This window comes from Mustelus asterias, chromosome 10 (genome assembly GCF_964213995.1).
Source record: "Mustelus asterias chromosome 10, sMusAst1.hap1.1, whole genome shotgun sequence".
Lineage (NCBI taxonomy): Eukaryota > Metazoa > Chordata > Chondrichthyes > Carcharhiniformes > Triakidae > Mustelus > Mustelus asterias.
Window position 1 is genome coordinate 126,920,362 of NC_135810.1, and position 14,401 is coordinate 126,934,762.

At 49.0% G+C, this 14,401-nt stretch overlaps 1 protein-coding gene across 1 annotated transcript in view; it reads left to right on the forward strand.

The window, feature by feature from the left end:
- LOC144499485 (uncharacterized) overlaps nt 1-14,401 on the forward strand; it is a 73,521-nt gene that overhangs the window by 18,138 nt on the left and 40,982 nt on the right. The window contains exons 3-4 of the mRNA XM_078221476.1: nt 1,196-1,257; nt 14,113-14,215. Of these exons, the coding sequence (XP_078077602.1) occupies nt 1,196-1,257; nt 14,113-14,215 (165 nt within the window). The remainder of the gene's footprint in view (nt 1-1,195; nt 1,258-14,112; nt 14,216-14,401) is intronic.

Genomic DNA, 14,401 nt, shown 5'->3' on the forward strand with positions numbered 1-14,401 from the left:
GACAGGCTGGTGAAGAAGGCATTCGGCATGCTTGATTTCATCGGTCAGAACATTGAATACAGGAGTTGGGACGTCTTGTTGAAGTTGTACAAGACATTGGTAAGGCCACACTTGGAATACTGTGTGCAATTCTGGTCACCCTATTATAGAAAGGATATTAATAAATTCGAAAGAGTGCAGAAAAAATTTACTAGGATGCTAGCGGGACTTGATGGATTGAGTTATAAGGAGAGGCTGGATAGACTGGGACTTTTTTCTCTGGAGCGTAGGAGGCTGAGGGGTGATCTTATAGAGGTCTATAAAATAATGAGGGGCACAGATCAGCTAGATAGTCAACATCTTTTCCCAAAGGTAGGGGAGTCTAAGACTAGAGGGCATAGGTTTAAGGTGAGAGGGGAGAGATACAAAAGTGTTCAGAGGGGCAATTTTATCACACAGAGGGTGGTGAGTGTCTGGAACAAGCTGCCAGAGGTAGTAGTAGAGGCGGGTACAATTTTGTCTTTTAAAAAGCGTTTAGACAGTTACATGGGTATGATAGGTATAGAGGGATATGGGCCAAATGTGGGCAATTTGGACTAGTTTTAGGGTTTAAAAAAAGAAAAGGGGCAGCATGGACAAGTTGGGCCGAAGGGCCTGTTTCCATGCTGTAAACCTCTGTGACTCTACGCTCCAGGGAAAAATCTATCCAGCCTCTCCTTATAACTCAAACCATCAAGTCTCGGTAGCATCCTAGTAAATCTTTTCTGCACTCTTTCTGGTTTAATAGTATCCATTAAGGATGTTATTGCCATAGAGAGAGTGCAGTGAGTGTTCACCAGTCTTGTCCCAGAGCGCTGTGGAAGCTCGCTCACTGTGTATATTCAAGATAGAAATGGATAGATTTCTGATTCACAATAACATAAAGTTATAGTGAGGGTAAAAGGCATTAAAGTGTCCAATCAGCAATGATCTTATGGAATGGTGAAGCAGGTTCGATGGGCTGAATGGCCTCCTGTTCCTGTATTCTCAGTCCCTGAGGTGTAAGTACGCACAGCATGCTGTTAGGGAGGGTGTTTCAGGATTTTGACACAGCGATGGTAGTAGAATCTGAAATGATTGCACGCTGACTGGGGTTAACCGTCTCCTCAACTCCGAGAGGCTGGGAAAGTGGGACAGAGGTTGAGAAAATATTCTAATGTCTGATTTTTATTTCTAGGTTTCTGTTCTGGATGGTAAGAAGAGCATGAACCTCAGTATATTCCTCAGGCAGTTCAAAAGGTAACATTGGTCAGTCTGTGAGTGTTCAGTCAGATATGGGTTCCGTATCGAATGCCTCACATCGAGTTGCTTTGTGTCTGGTTTCTCAGTGACTCTCAAGAAACTCATCCCAATCATTTCCCCCTGAGTGAGGAACTCGTAGCAAGCTCACAATGTGTCTTAGACATATTTAACCGCAGTTAAATCACCTTGTATTCCAGGAGTTGATTTGAATGTTCTCACTTGAATGTGCGGATAGCTATAAGCTATGGTTTCTGCACAGTGTGTCTCCCAGAAGCCGAGCTTCACAGGAAATGTCTCCAGTTGCTTGCATTCTTGCTGTGGGTTTTGGAGTTTGCGGCAAACATGGGGTTGCAGGGTAACCCCATCGATAATGTTCAGAATAACAAGTGGGCGACTGCCCAGAGGGTAGGAAGAGACAGGCATTGCAGGATCCCTGAGGGAGTGAGACACACTCACACCAATATTCAGTATCGAGAGCAATGTCACCACTAAGGAGGGCAGTCCCAAAGCCCAGCAGCCACGAGGCAAAAACTACACAGCAAGATCCAACAAAGTGCAGAAACCAGGATTGGATGGGGGACAGGCAGCCAGTTGCAATCCTATCATCATGGGTTCTGTTTAGTTTCCACCGGCATGCTGCCAATGGAAGAGACATCACCAGATGGGAGGGGGGGGGGGGGGGGGTGGGTGGGGGAACAGGGTGGGGGGTTGGGGGTGGGGGATGGGGGGAGCGGGGTTGGGGGGACAGGTTTAACAATCACAGTGGAATGTGTTTCAATTCCAGTGAATATAGACACTGTCAGCTAAATCTCTCCTCACATGACAATCCTGCCACCCGAGGAATCAGTTTGGTGAACCCTTGCTGCGCTCCCTCTATAGCAAGAATGTCCCTTCTTCACGAAAGAGTCCAAAATTGCACCCAATACTCCAGGTGTGGTCTCACCAAGCTCTGTACAGCTACAGAGACACATCCTTGCTCCTGAACTCAAATCCTCTTGCAATGAAGGACAACACACCACCTGCCTCCTAACCGCTTGCTGTAGCTGTATGATTGCTTTCAGTGGCTGGTGTACAAGGACACCCTTTGAAGCCTCTTAATATCCTCCTCACCTCTCACATTCCCACCAAGTTTTGTGCCATCAGCAAACTTGGAAACATTACATTTCGTTCCCTCATCCAATCATTGGTGTAAATTGTGAATAGCTGGAACCCAAACACTGATCCCTGCGGGACCCCACTAGCCTGCCACTCAAAAAGACCCATTTATTCCTACTCTCTGTTTCCTGTCTGCTCCCCAATTCTCAATCCATGCCCTCATTCCCCTCAATCCCAGATGCTTTAATTTTGTACACCAACCTCTTCTGTGAGACTTTATCAAAAGCTTTCTGAAAATCCAAATACACCGCATTCACTGGTTCACCCTTATCTATTCTGCGAGTTATATCCTCAAAGATCTCCAGTAGGTTTCCCTTTGATAAATCCACGCTGACTTTGTCTAACTGATATTTTCTCAGTGTCCTGTTATCACATCCTTTAGAGTAAACTCCAACATTTTCCCCATTACTGATGTTAGGTTCACCGGTCTGTGATTCCCTATTTTCTCCCTCACTCCTTTTTTAAATAGTGAGGTTACAGTTGTCACCCTCCAATCTGCCGGCACTGTTCCAGAATCAACAGAATTTTGAAAGATAACAACCAACGTGCGCAATATTTCCATGGCCACCTCCTTTAGTGCTCTGAGATGTGGATTATCAGATCCTGGGGGTTTATCAGCTTTCAATCCCATTCATTTATCCAGCTCTATTTTTCTAGTAATACTAATTTCCTTCATAAGAACATAAGAAATAGGAGCAGGAGTAGGCCATCTAGCCCCTCGAGCCTGCCCCGCCATTCAATAAGATCATGGCTGATCTGACGTGGATCAGTACCACTTACCCGCCTGATCCCCATAACCCTTAATTCCCTTACCGATCAGGAATCCATCCATCCGCGCTTTAAACATATTCAGCGAGGTAGCCTCCACCACCTCAGTGGGCAGAGAATTCCAGAGATTCACCACCCTCTGGGAGAAGAAGTTCCTCCTCAACTCTGTCTTAAACCGACCCCCCTTTATTTTGAGGCTGTGTCCTCTAGTTTTAACTTCCTTACTAAGTGGAAAGAATCTCTCCGCCTCCACCCTATCCAGCCCCCTATTCAATTCCTCCTTCTCAGTAAACCTTTGGTTCCCTAGAGTTTCTGGGAAGTTATTTGTGTTTCCTCCATGAAGACAGAACTAAACTAATTGTTTAATTGCTCTGTCATTTCCTGTTCTCTATTATAAATTCTCCTGTTTCAGACTGTAAGGAACCAACATTTGTTTTCACTAATCCTTATTCCTATAAATTTATTGAAATTTTACAGTTCACTTTTATATTATTTGTAAGTTTACCCTCTTACTCTCTTTCCCCACAATCAATTCCTTTGCCCTCCGTTCCTGAATCCTGGATTTGATTTCCCAATCTGTATGTAGATTAAAGTCACCCACGATTACTGTAGCATCTGTAATATTCTAATTATGTTAGGCGTTGTGGGTTTTACACAAAAGAAAAAGGATGTGGTTTTCAAGTGTAGATTCAAGCTAACACACAACAGCTTTATTGAAAGATGTGTTCCCGACCGGAACAGAAACCAAAGCTGTTTAGCAGCCTGTGAAACATCCCAATGACATCACCATCAAATCATGTGACTGGCTCAGAAAGCAATAATACAAACACTTAAATACATAACAGCACCCTTGTTACCTGCATCTCGAATTCCTGCTTAATTTCATCCTCTACCTTACCGCACTGTTTGGAGGCCGATAGACAACTTCAACTAATGTTCTCTGCTCTTTACTGCCTCTTAGTTCCACCCAGACTGATTCGATATCTAGATTTTCTGAGCCAATATCCTCTCTCACTCTTGCACTGATTTCATCCTTGACCATTTGATGTATTATTGTCACATGTATTGGTATAAAGTGAAAAGTATTGTAACTTGTGCGCTAAACAGACAAAACATTTCCAACTACATGTGCTGTTAATTCATCTCCCTGACTTTATTGCAACTGCTCCATTCATTTTAAACTTGTCTTTTTAACATTTTTACACATGGTTTTTCAGACGATGGCCCTATTTGCTGCTAGCCCACATTCCCTCTGCCTTCCACTTTTGCTTTCTACTTTTCTGTCTTTCATCTCTATCTGTTTTTCTCTCCTATGTCTCCCATTCCCCTGCCACTCGAGTTTAAACCCTCCCCAATGACACTCGCAAAAACCCCTGTCAGGATATTGGTCCAAGTCCTGCTGGAGTGCAACCCGTCCAACTTGTACACGTCTCATCTTCCCTAGAATCCCTCCCTCCTACACCATCTCTCCAGCCACATGTTCATCTGGTCTATTCCCCTATTCCTGATCCCGCTAGAACCATGGCACTATTACTAATCCTGAGGTTACTACCTTTGAGCTCCAGCTTTTTATTTATTTCCTAGCTCCTGATATTCTTCCTGCAACACTTTAACTTTTGCCATTGGTACCAATATGGACTACGGCCTCTGGCTGTTCACCCACCCACTTCAGAATGTCCTGGACCATTCAGTAACATCCTTGATCCTGGCGCCAGGGAGGCAACCATCCTTGTGGATACTCCACAGTGACTCCAGTCACAGCTCCAGAGTGCCGGCAGCTGGAGACACTTCCTGTACGCGTGGTCACCCTGGACACTGGAAGTGTCCCTGACTTCCCACATTGCACAAGAGGAGCACTCCCCATGGCGGATGCTGCCGTGTCGTGACTTTCCCTTAAACTACTCCTTTCACTTTGACTTCCTCTAGTTCAGAGAATATCAGAGATGGTCGAAATACTCACCAGGTCCCACTTACCCAGGCTGCCACTCTGCTTTCTGAGGGAAGGATCACCTCGCTCCCTCCTCACTGAACTCCCTCTGTCACCACACCCCAATTGTCACTCTCCACTGCAGCGCAAGCAGCACTCCCTCTTGGGCTACAGGAAGATATAGACCAGATGGTCCAATAGGCAGATAAGTGGCAGATGGAATTTAACCCTGAAAAGTGTGAGGTGATGCACTTTGGAAGGAGTAATTTGACAAGGAAGTACTCAATGAATGGTAGGACACTGGGAAGTTCTGTGGAACAGAGGGAACTTGGCGTGTTTGTCCACAGATCTCTGAAAGCGGAAGGGCGTGTCAGTAGGGTGGTGACAAAGGCATGTGGGACACTTGCCTTTATCAATCGGGGTATAGATTACAAAAGCAGAGAGGTCATGATGGAGTTAGAAACATAGAAACAGAGAAAAACTACAGCACAAAACAGGCCCTTCGGCCCCACAAGTTGTGCCGAACATCATAGAAATCATAGAAACCCCACAGTGCAGAAAGAGGCCATTCGGCCCATCGAGTCTGCACCGACCACAATCCCACCCAGGCCCTACCCCCACATATTTACCCACTAATCCCTCTAACCTACGCATCTTAGGATTCTAAGGGGCAATTTTTAACCTGGCCAATCAACCTAACCCGCACATCTTTGGACTGTGGGAGGAAACCGGAGCACCCGGAGGAAACCCACGCAGACACGAGGAGAATGTGCAAACTCCACACAGACAGTGACCCGAGCCGGGAATCAAACCCGGGACCCTGGAGCTGTGAAGCAGCAGTGCTAACCACTGCGCTACCGTGCCGCCCTACCTTTTAGACCTACCTATAACTCTCCACCCTATTAAGTCCCATGTACTCATCCAGGAATCTCTTAAAAGACCCTATTGAGTTTGCCTCCACCACCACTGACGGCAGCCGATTCCACTCGCCCACCACCCTCTGTGTGAAAAACTTCCCCCGAACATCTCCCCTATACCTACCCCCCAGCACCTTAAACCTGTGTCCTCTCGTAGCAGCCATTTCCACCCTGGGAAAAAGCCTCTAAGAGTCCACCCGATTTATGCCTCTCAACATCTTATATACCTCTATTAGGTCTCCTCTCATCCTACGTCTCTCCAAAGAGAAAAGACCGAGCTCCCTCAGCCTATCCTCATAAGGCATGCCACTCAATCCAGGCAACATCCTTGTAAATCTCCTATGCACCCTTTCAATCTTTTCCACATCCTTCCTGTAATGAGGCGACCAGAACTGAGCACAGTACTCCCAAGTGGGGTCTGACGAGGGTCTTATATAGCTGCATCATTATCCCCGGACTCCTAAACTCAATCCCTCGATTGATGAAGGCCAGCACACCATACGCCTTCTTAACCACCTCCTCCACCTGCGGGGCCGATTTTAGAGTCCTATGGACCCGGACCCCACGGTCCTTCTGATCCTCTACAGTACTAAGAGTCTTTCCCTTTATATTGTACTCCTTCATCCCATTTGACCTGCCAAAATGGACCACTACGCATTTATCTGGGTTGAAGTCCATCTGCCACTTCTCCGCCCAACCTTGCATCCTATCTATGTCCCTCTGTAACTTCTGACATCCCTCCAGACTATCTACAACTCCACCAACCTTCGTGTCATCGGCAAACTTACCAACCCATCCCTCCACTTCCTCATCCAGGTCATTTATGAAAATGACAAACAGCAAGGGTCCCAGAATAGATCCCTGGGGTACACCATTGGTGACCGACCTCCATTTAGAAAAAGACCCATCTATACCCACTCTCTGCCTCCTTTGGGCAAGCCAGTTCTGGATCCACAGGGCAGCAGCCCCTTGGATCCCATGCCCTCTCACTTTTTCTAGAAGCCTTGCATGGGGGACCTTATCGAACTCCTTGCTAAAATCCATATAAACCACATCTACCGCTTTCCCTTCGTCAATGTGTTTCGGCACATTTTCGAAGAACTCCACCAGGCTCGTAAGGCACGATCTGCCTTTGACAAAGCCATGCTGAGTATTCCTGAGCATACTAAACCTCTCTAAGTGCTCATAAATCTTGTCCCTCAGGATCTTTTCCATCAGCTCACCAACCACTGAGGTTAGACTCACTGGTCGGTAATTTCCTGGGCTATCCCTATTCCCCTTCTTGAAAATAGGAACCACATCCGCAATCCTCCAATCCTCCAGCACCTCTCCCGTCTCCATCGACGATGCAAAGATCATCGCCAGAGGCTCTACAATCTCTTCCCTCGCCTCCCACAGAAACCTGGGGTACATCCCATCTGGACCCAGCGACTTATCTATCTTGATGCCATTTAAAGATTCCAGCACAACCTCTTTCTTAAAGTCCACATACTCTATCTTTTCAGTCCACCGCAAGCCCACAGTACATCCACCCAGGTCCTTCTCCTCTGTGAAAACCGAGGCAAAATACTCATTAAGCACCTCTGCCATTTCTACTGGTTCCGTACAGACTTTCCCGCCTTCACCTTTTATAGGCCCTATTCCTTCACGTCTCAACTTTGGTGAGACCACAGCTGGAGCACTGTGAGCAGTTCTGGTCGCCACATTATAGGAAGGACGTGATTGCACAGGAGAGGGTGCAGAGGAAATTCACCAGGATGTTGCCTGGGACGGAACATTTAAGTTAAGAAGAGAGGTTGGGTGGGCTTGGGTTGTTTTCATTGGAACAGGGAAGACTGAGGGGCGACCTGATTGAGGTGTTCAAGATTATGAGGGACATGGACAGAGTGGATAAGAAGCAGCTGTTCTCCTTGAAGGGTCAGAGATGAAGTGAGATGTCTTGCTAAAAGTGAGATGCAGGAGGTTTAGGGGGATTTTGAGGAAAAACCTTTTTATCCAGAGGGTGGTGAGGGTCTGGAATGCGCAGCCTGGGAGGGTGGTGGAGGCAGGAAGCCTCACATCCTTTAAAAAGTACCTGTTTGAACACTTGGCGCGTCATAACATTCAGGGCTATGGGCCAAGTGCTGGCAGATGGGATTAGACGGGAGTTCAGGTGTTTCTAATGTGTCGGTGCGGACTCGATGGGCTGAAGGGCCTCTTCTGCACTGTATGATTCCATGATTCTCTCGCTGTATGACATGAGGAAAAGATTCTTAGGTCGTTAGTGTTGAATTTGCAACGTGGGGCGGTAAATACAGGTTTGATATTGGATAGCGGAGAGGCGATGGAAGAGAGTTGGGGAGAGAGCAGGAACTATGAATCTAACTTGATAGAGACAGCACAGACCGATGGGCCGAATGTCTCCTTCCGCCCTCTTCTGTTCTATAATTCCACGATTCCAGAGCGGGGGATTTATCTCCAGCTTCCGGAGTAGCATCCTGTTTGCAGCTCTCACTCCGATTTTTGATTTGATTTATTATTGTCACATGTATTAACATACAGTGAAAAGTATTGTTCCTCGCACGCTATACAGACAAAACATACCGTTCATAGAGCTGGAAAGGAGAGAGTGCAGAATGTAGTTGTGGTGAACCATAGTTGGTTACCACTATGAGTGCTGAGCCATGGATGGTCAGCACTATGGATATTTGTAGATGTGTTACTGTTGTCACTGTTGGGGTTAGGGTTGGGCTGTTCTACCTGTTGATATTGTTCTGTGGTACACTCCAATTGGCTCCGCCTACCTGGGGAAGTATAAAGGTCACTGCACTGCCTGGAGACCCTTTAGTCTGGGATTGTATTGTATATAGTGTGCTCCATTCTTGTTAGTAATAAAAGCCTTTATTTCCCGGGTACAATTTAGACTCCCGAGTGATTTAATCGCGCATCAATTTTATTACTAACAAAATTTTGGCAAAAGAAAACCATAGAGCAAATGTTGAAACCCGATCGGCTTACTTTAGATCCGCGTGCAGCTGGGGCGTCGAACACTTTCGACCATTGGTTAAAGTGTTTTCAAGACTACATCGATGCCTCAACAGCCATTCAAAACGACGCCGATAGACTGCGGGTCCTCCACGCGAGGGTAAGCAACACCGTATACTTATCAATCCGCGATGCCCAAGACTACAAAGGGGCCATCGAACTACTTAAGAAACGGTACAACAAACCGCCAAACGAGATCCATGCTCGACACCTTCTAGCCACTCGACGGCGGCAGCCCAGCGAAACGACAGAACAGTACCTGTGTGAACTTCAGCAGCGAGCCAGAGCCTGCAACTGCAAGTCAGTGTCGGCGGCCCAGTATACGAACGACTTGATCCGAGATGCGTTCGTGGCGGGAATCGGCTCATCGTATATTCGCCTTCGGCTGCTAGAGCAAGGTAATCTAGACCTCGCTAAGACAGTAGAATTGGCTGACACGATGGAAACGGCCTCCAGAAGTCTAGAAACGCACCCCACCGACCACGTGGGAACATCGTGGCAAGTACAGCCACCGACTCTACTTTATTCAGCGGCTCCGAAAAACTGCGCGATTGTGTTTCCAACCTCGGACCTGACAACGGCGGCAGCTCCAGGAGGCCCGCGGTGTTACTTCTGTGGATTGGCGAAACACCCTCGGCAGCGATGTCCAGCCAGAACGGTATTGTGCTCCGCGTGTGGAAAGAAAGGGCATTATGCCAAAGTCTGCAGGACCAAACCACCCTCCAAACATAGCAGCGCGGCGTGTGATTCTCCAGAACCTGTCTCCTTGTCTCCGGCTTCTTCGAGGTCTTCCACCACGTGCGATTCCAGAGCGCCGCCATTCCTGACGACGAAGACGCAAGACACGTGCGACCTGCAGGGGCCGCCACTTTTAGCGCCACCGACCACGTGCGATCCATGGGTGCGGCCATTTTGGTCGGCACCGACCGCAGACGACCAGCAGGGGTCATCATCATCAACCATCTCAGCTGCCTGCAGTTGCACCCAAGACCCAACGGTGGCGTCAATCATCCTGGACCAGGCCAAGTCTCACAGACTCGACAAGTCCATGATGGGCATAGAGGTAAATGGACGCCTAATTCATTGTTTGTTTGACAGCGGGAGCACGGAGAGCTTCATTCACCCTGACACCGTGAAACGGTGCGGTCTCCGAGTACGGACTGTCAGACAGACAATTTCGATGGCATCGAGGTCTCGGTCTGTCACCGTGCTAGGGAGCTGTGTGGTCAATCTAACGGTGCGGGGCACAGTTTATGAGAACTTCAGGCTCCTCGTGTTACCGCACCTTTGCGCTCCGATACTCCTGGGACTAGACTTTATGGTCCACCTGAGGAGTGTAACCCTGCAGTACGATGGGCCACTCCCTCCACTTTCATTGGGAGCACAGCAGCCTCCAAATTGCCCAGCGCGCTCCACGTGTAGCCTCTCGACGCTCAGAATCACCCCACCATCTTTATTCGAGAATCTCGTGCCAGGCTGCAAGCCCATCGCAACCAAGAGCAGGCGTTACAGCGCTGAGGATCGGATCTTTATTCGATCTGAAGTTCAGCGGCTCCTCAGTGAAGGGATCATTCAACCTAGCACTAGCCCATGGAGAGCAGAAGTCGTGGTGGTTAAAACTGGAAACAAACCCCGGATGGTCATAGACTATAGTCAGACCATTAATAGATATACGCAGCTGGATGCGTATCCTCTCCCGCGCATATCTGACATGGTCAACCAGATTGCGCAGTACCGGGTGTTCTCCACCATTGACTTGAAGTCAGCTTACCACCAGCTCCCCATTCGCCCAGAGGACCGAAAATACATGGCCTTTGAGGCGGATGGTCGTCTTTACCACTTTTTAAGGGTTCCCTTTGGCGTCACGAATGGGGTCTCGGTCTTCCAGCGTGCAATGGACCAAATGGTGGACCAGAACGGGCTGCGGGCTACCTTCCCGTACCTGCATAACGTCACTATCTGCGGCCATGACCAGCAGGACCACGATGCCAACCTCCTTAGATTTTTACGCACTGCGTCTCGCCTGAATCTGACCTACAACAGGGAGAAGTGCGTATTTAGCAAGCGCCGCCTAGCAATTCTCGGATACGTGGTGGAAAACGGGGTCCTTGGCCCTGATCCAGACCGTATGCGTCCCCTCCTTGAACTTCCCCTGCCCACTAGTATCAAAGCACTGAGAAGATGCTTAGGTTTCTTTTCATACTATGCACAGTGGGTTCCCAATTATGCGGACAAAGCCCGTCCGCTCATCAAGTCTACCTCCTTTCCCCTAGCAACAGAGGCTCTCTTAGCCTTTGAAGGGATAAAAGCCGACATCGCGAAAGCCACGATGCACGCTGTTGATGAGTCCATCCCCTTTCAGGTGGAGAGTGATACATCTGATTTCGCCCTGGCCGCCACACTTAACCAGGCGGGCAGGCCCGTCGCCTTTTTCTCTCGCACCCTCCAAGGCCCTGAAATTCGGCACTCTGCGGTGGAAAAAGAGGCTCAGGCCATTGTGGAGGCCGTTCGGCATTGGCGCCATTACTTGGCGGGAAAACGATTCACCCTGCTCACGGACCAGCGGTCCGTGGCGTTCATGTTCAACAACACGTTACGGGGTAAGATCAAAAATGATAAAATCTTGAGGTGGAGAATCGAACTGTCCACCTACAACTATGATATCATGTACCGTCCGGGGAAGCTCAATGAGCCCTCAGACGCCCTGTCGCGTGGAACATGTGCAAGTGTGCAGGAGAATCGATTACAGGCCCTCCACAATGATCTCTGCCATCCGAGGGTCACTCGGCTCTTCCATTTCGTAAAGGCCCGGAATCTACCCTACTCAGTGGATGATGTCGGGTCCATAACTCGAAGCTGCCAGGTATGTGCTGAATGCAAACCGCACTTCTACCGACCTGACAGGGCACACCTCATTAAGGCCACACGCCCTTTTGAAAGACTGAGTGTGGACTTCAAGGGCCCCCTCCCTTCGACAGATCGGAACGTGTACTTCCTCAACGTGATTGACGAGTACTCACGATTCCCTTTTGCCATTCCCTGTTCAGATATGACCGCTGCCACGGTTATCAAAGCATTACGGGATCTTTTCACCCTGTTCGGTTACCCCAGCTATATCCACAGTGATAGGGGCTCGTCATTTATGAGTGACGACTTGAGGCAATACCTGCTCTCAAAAGGGATTGCCTCAAGTAGAACTACGAATGACAACCCTTGGGGTAACGGACAGGTTGAACGAGAAAATGCTACATTCTGGAAGGCTGTCTTACTGGCGTTGAGGTCTAAAGGTCTTCCAGTCTCCCGTTGGCAAGAGGTACTCTCTGATGCGCTCCATTCCATCCGCTCCCTCCTGTGTATGGCAACCAACGCTACTCCACATGAGAGGATGTTTTCCTTCCCTAGGAAGTCTTCCTCTGGGACCTCATTACCGTCTTGGTTGATGTACTCAGGACCTGTCCTCCTGCGGCGGCATGTTAGGACCCGCAAGTCCGACCCTTTGGTTGAACAGGTCCATCTCCTCTACGCCAACCCCCAGTGTGCCTATGTGGCATATCCTGACGGGCGAGAGGACACGGTCTCTATTAGAGATCTGGTGCCTGCAGGGGACTTGGAAACCCCAGTCGCTCCCACACCCCTAGTTAGGGATCCCCTGACCTTTATCTCCCCTCCTGACATGGCGCGGGCAGTATCGGGACCACCACTTAATCCTCTTACTCCCGTGTACAGCTTGCCTGAGTCCAGGAGATTGTCGCCATCTCGAGGCGTGCTCGAGTCCAGCAGATTGTCGCCACCTCGTGGTCCACCTGTCCGTGAGGAACTGGAGGAGTCACTGGACACCGCCTTGGAGAGAAGGTCACCACGGTTACCAGAACCGGCGTTACCGCCAGTGTTGAGGAGGTCGCAGAGACGGTGCGGTCCTCCAGTACGACTGAACTTGTGAATATATGAACAGTTGTTCTGTTTTTTTTTGCCCCGCCAGCCTTTGTTTTAAAGGAGGGGTGAGTGTGGTGAACCATAGTTGGTTACCACTATGAGTACTGAGCCATGGATGGTCAGCACTATGGGTATTTGTAGATCTGTTACTGTTGTCACTGTTGGGGTTAGGGTTGGGCTGTTCTACCTGTTGATATTGTTCTGTGGTACACTCCAGTTGGCTCCGCCTACCTGGGGAAGTATAAAGGTCACTGCACTGCCTGGTGACCCTTTAGTCTGGGATTGTATTGTATATAGTGTGCTCCATTCTTGTTAGTAATAAAAGCCTTTATTTCCCGGGTACAATCTAGCCTCCCGAGTGATTTAATCGCACATCAGTAGTGTTACAGTCATAGCTAGGGTGTAGAGAAAGATCAACTTAGTGCAAGGTAAGTCCATTCAAAAGTCTGACAGCAGCAGGGAAACAGCTGTTCTTGAGTCGGTTGGTACGTGACCTTAGACTTTTGTATCTTTTTCTCGACGGAACAAGGTGGAAGAGAGAATGTCCGGGGTGCGTGGGGTCCTTAATTATGCTGGCTGCTTTGCCGAGGCAGCGGGAAGTATAGACAGAGTCAGTGGATGGGAGGCTGGTTTGAGTGAAGGACTGGGCTTCGTTCACAACACTTTGTAGTTTCTTGCGGTCTTGGGCAGAGCAGGAGCCCCAGACCCAGCTGTGATACAACCAGAAAGAATGCTTTCTATGGTGCATCTGTAAAAGTTGGTGAGAGTCATAGTTGACATGCCAAATTTCCTTAGTCTTCTGAGAAAGTAGAGGCGTTGGTGGAGCTTTCTTAACGAAAGTGTCCGCGTGGGGGGACCAGGACAGGTTGTTGGTGATCTGGACACCAAAAAATCTGAAGCTCTCGACCCTTTCTACTTCATCCCCATTGATGTAGACTGGGGCATGTTCTCCTTTACGCTTCCTGAAGTCGATGACAATCTCCTGCGTTTTGTCCCGAGCTTCCTGTGGAGAGTTATTCCTGACTTGGAGTTCTCTGAGTGATATATAAATACACGTTCACTTCCTCTCCCTGAGCTGATGCTTTGTGTGAAATGTGGAACAGAGATTTAGTGTTTCTCGTCCATCAGGCCCATCCCGAGTATTATTGAGGATATCAGGAATGGAGCCGGATTCTCGTACGGAGCAGATAAACTCACCGAACTCCGCAAAATGCTGCCTGATAAAAACGAGGTAGGAGAGAGTGTGTCTGGAGTGAAGCTGGGGGTTGGGGGGGGTGAGGGGGGGGGGGTGCGGAGGGCAGGAAGTGGGAGCAGGGGTCGGGGGGGCAGGGGGTGGGGGGGCATGGGGTGGGGGGCAGAGGGTTGGGGAGGCGGTGGGGGAGGGACTGGGGGCAGGGGGGCAGGAGAGTAGGGGTGG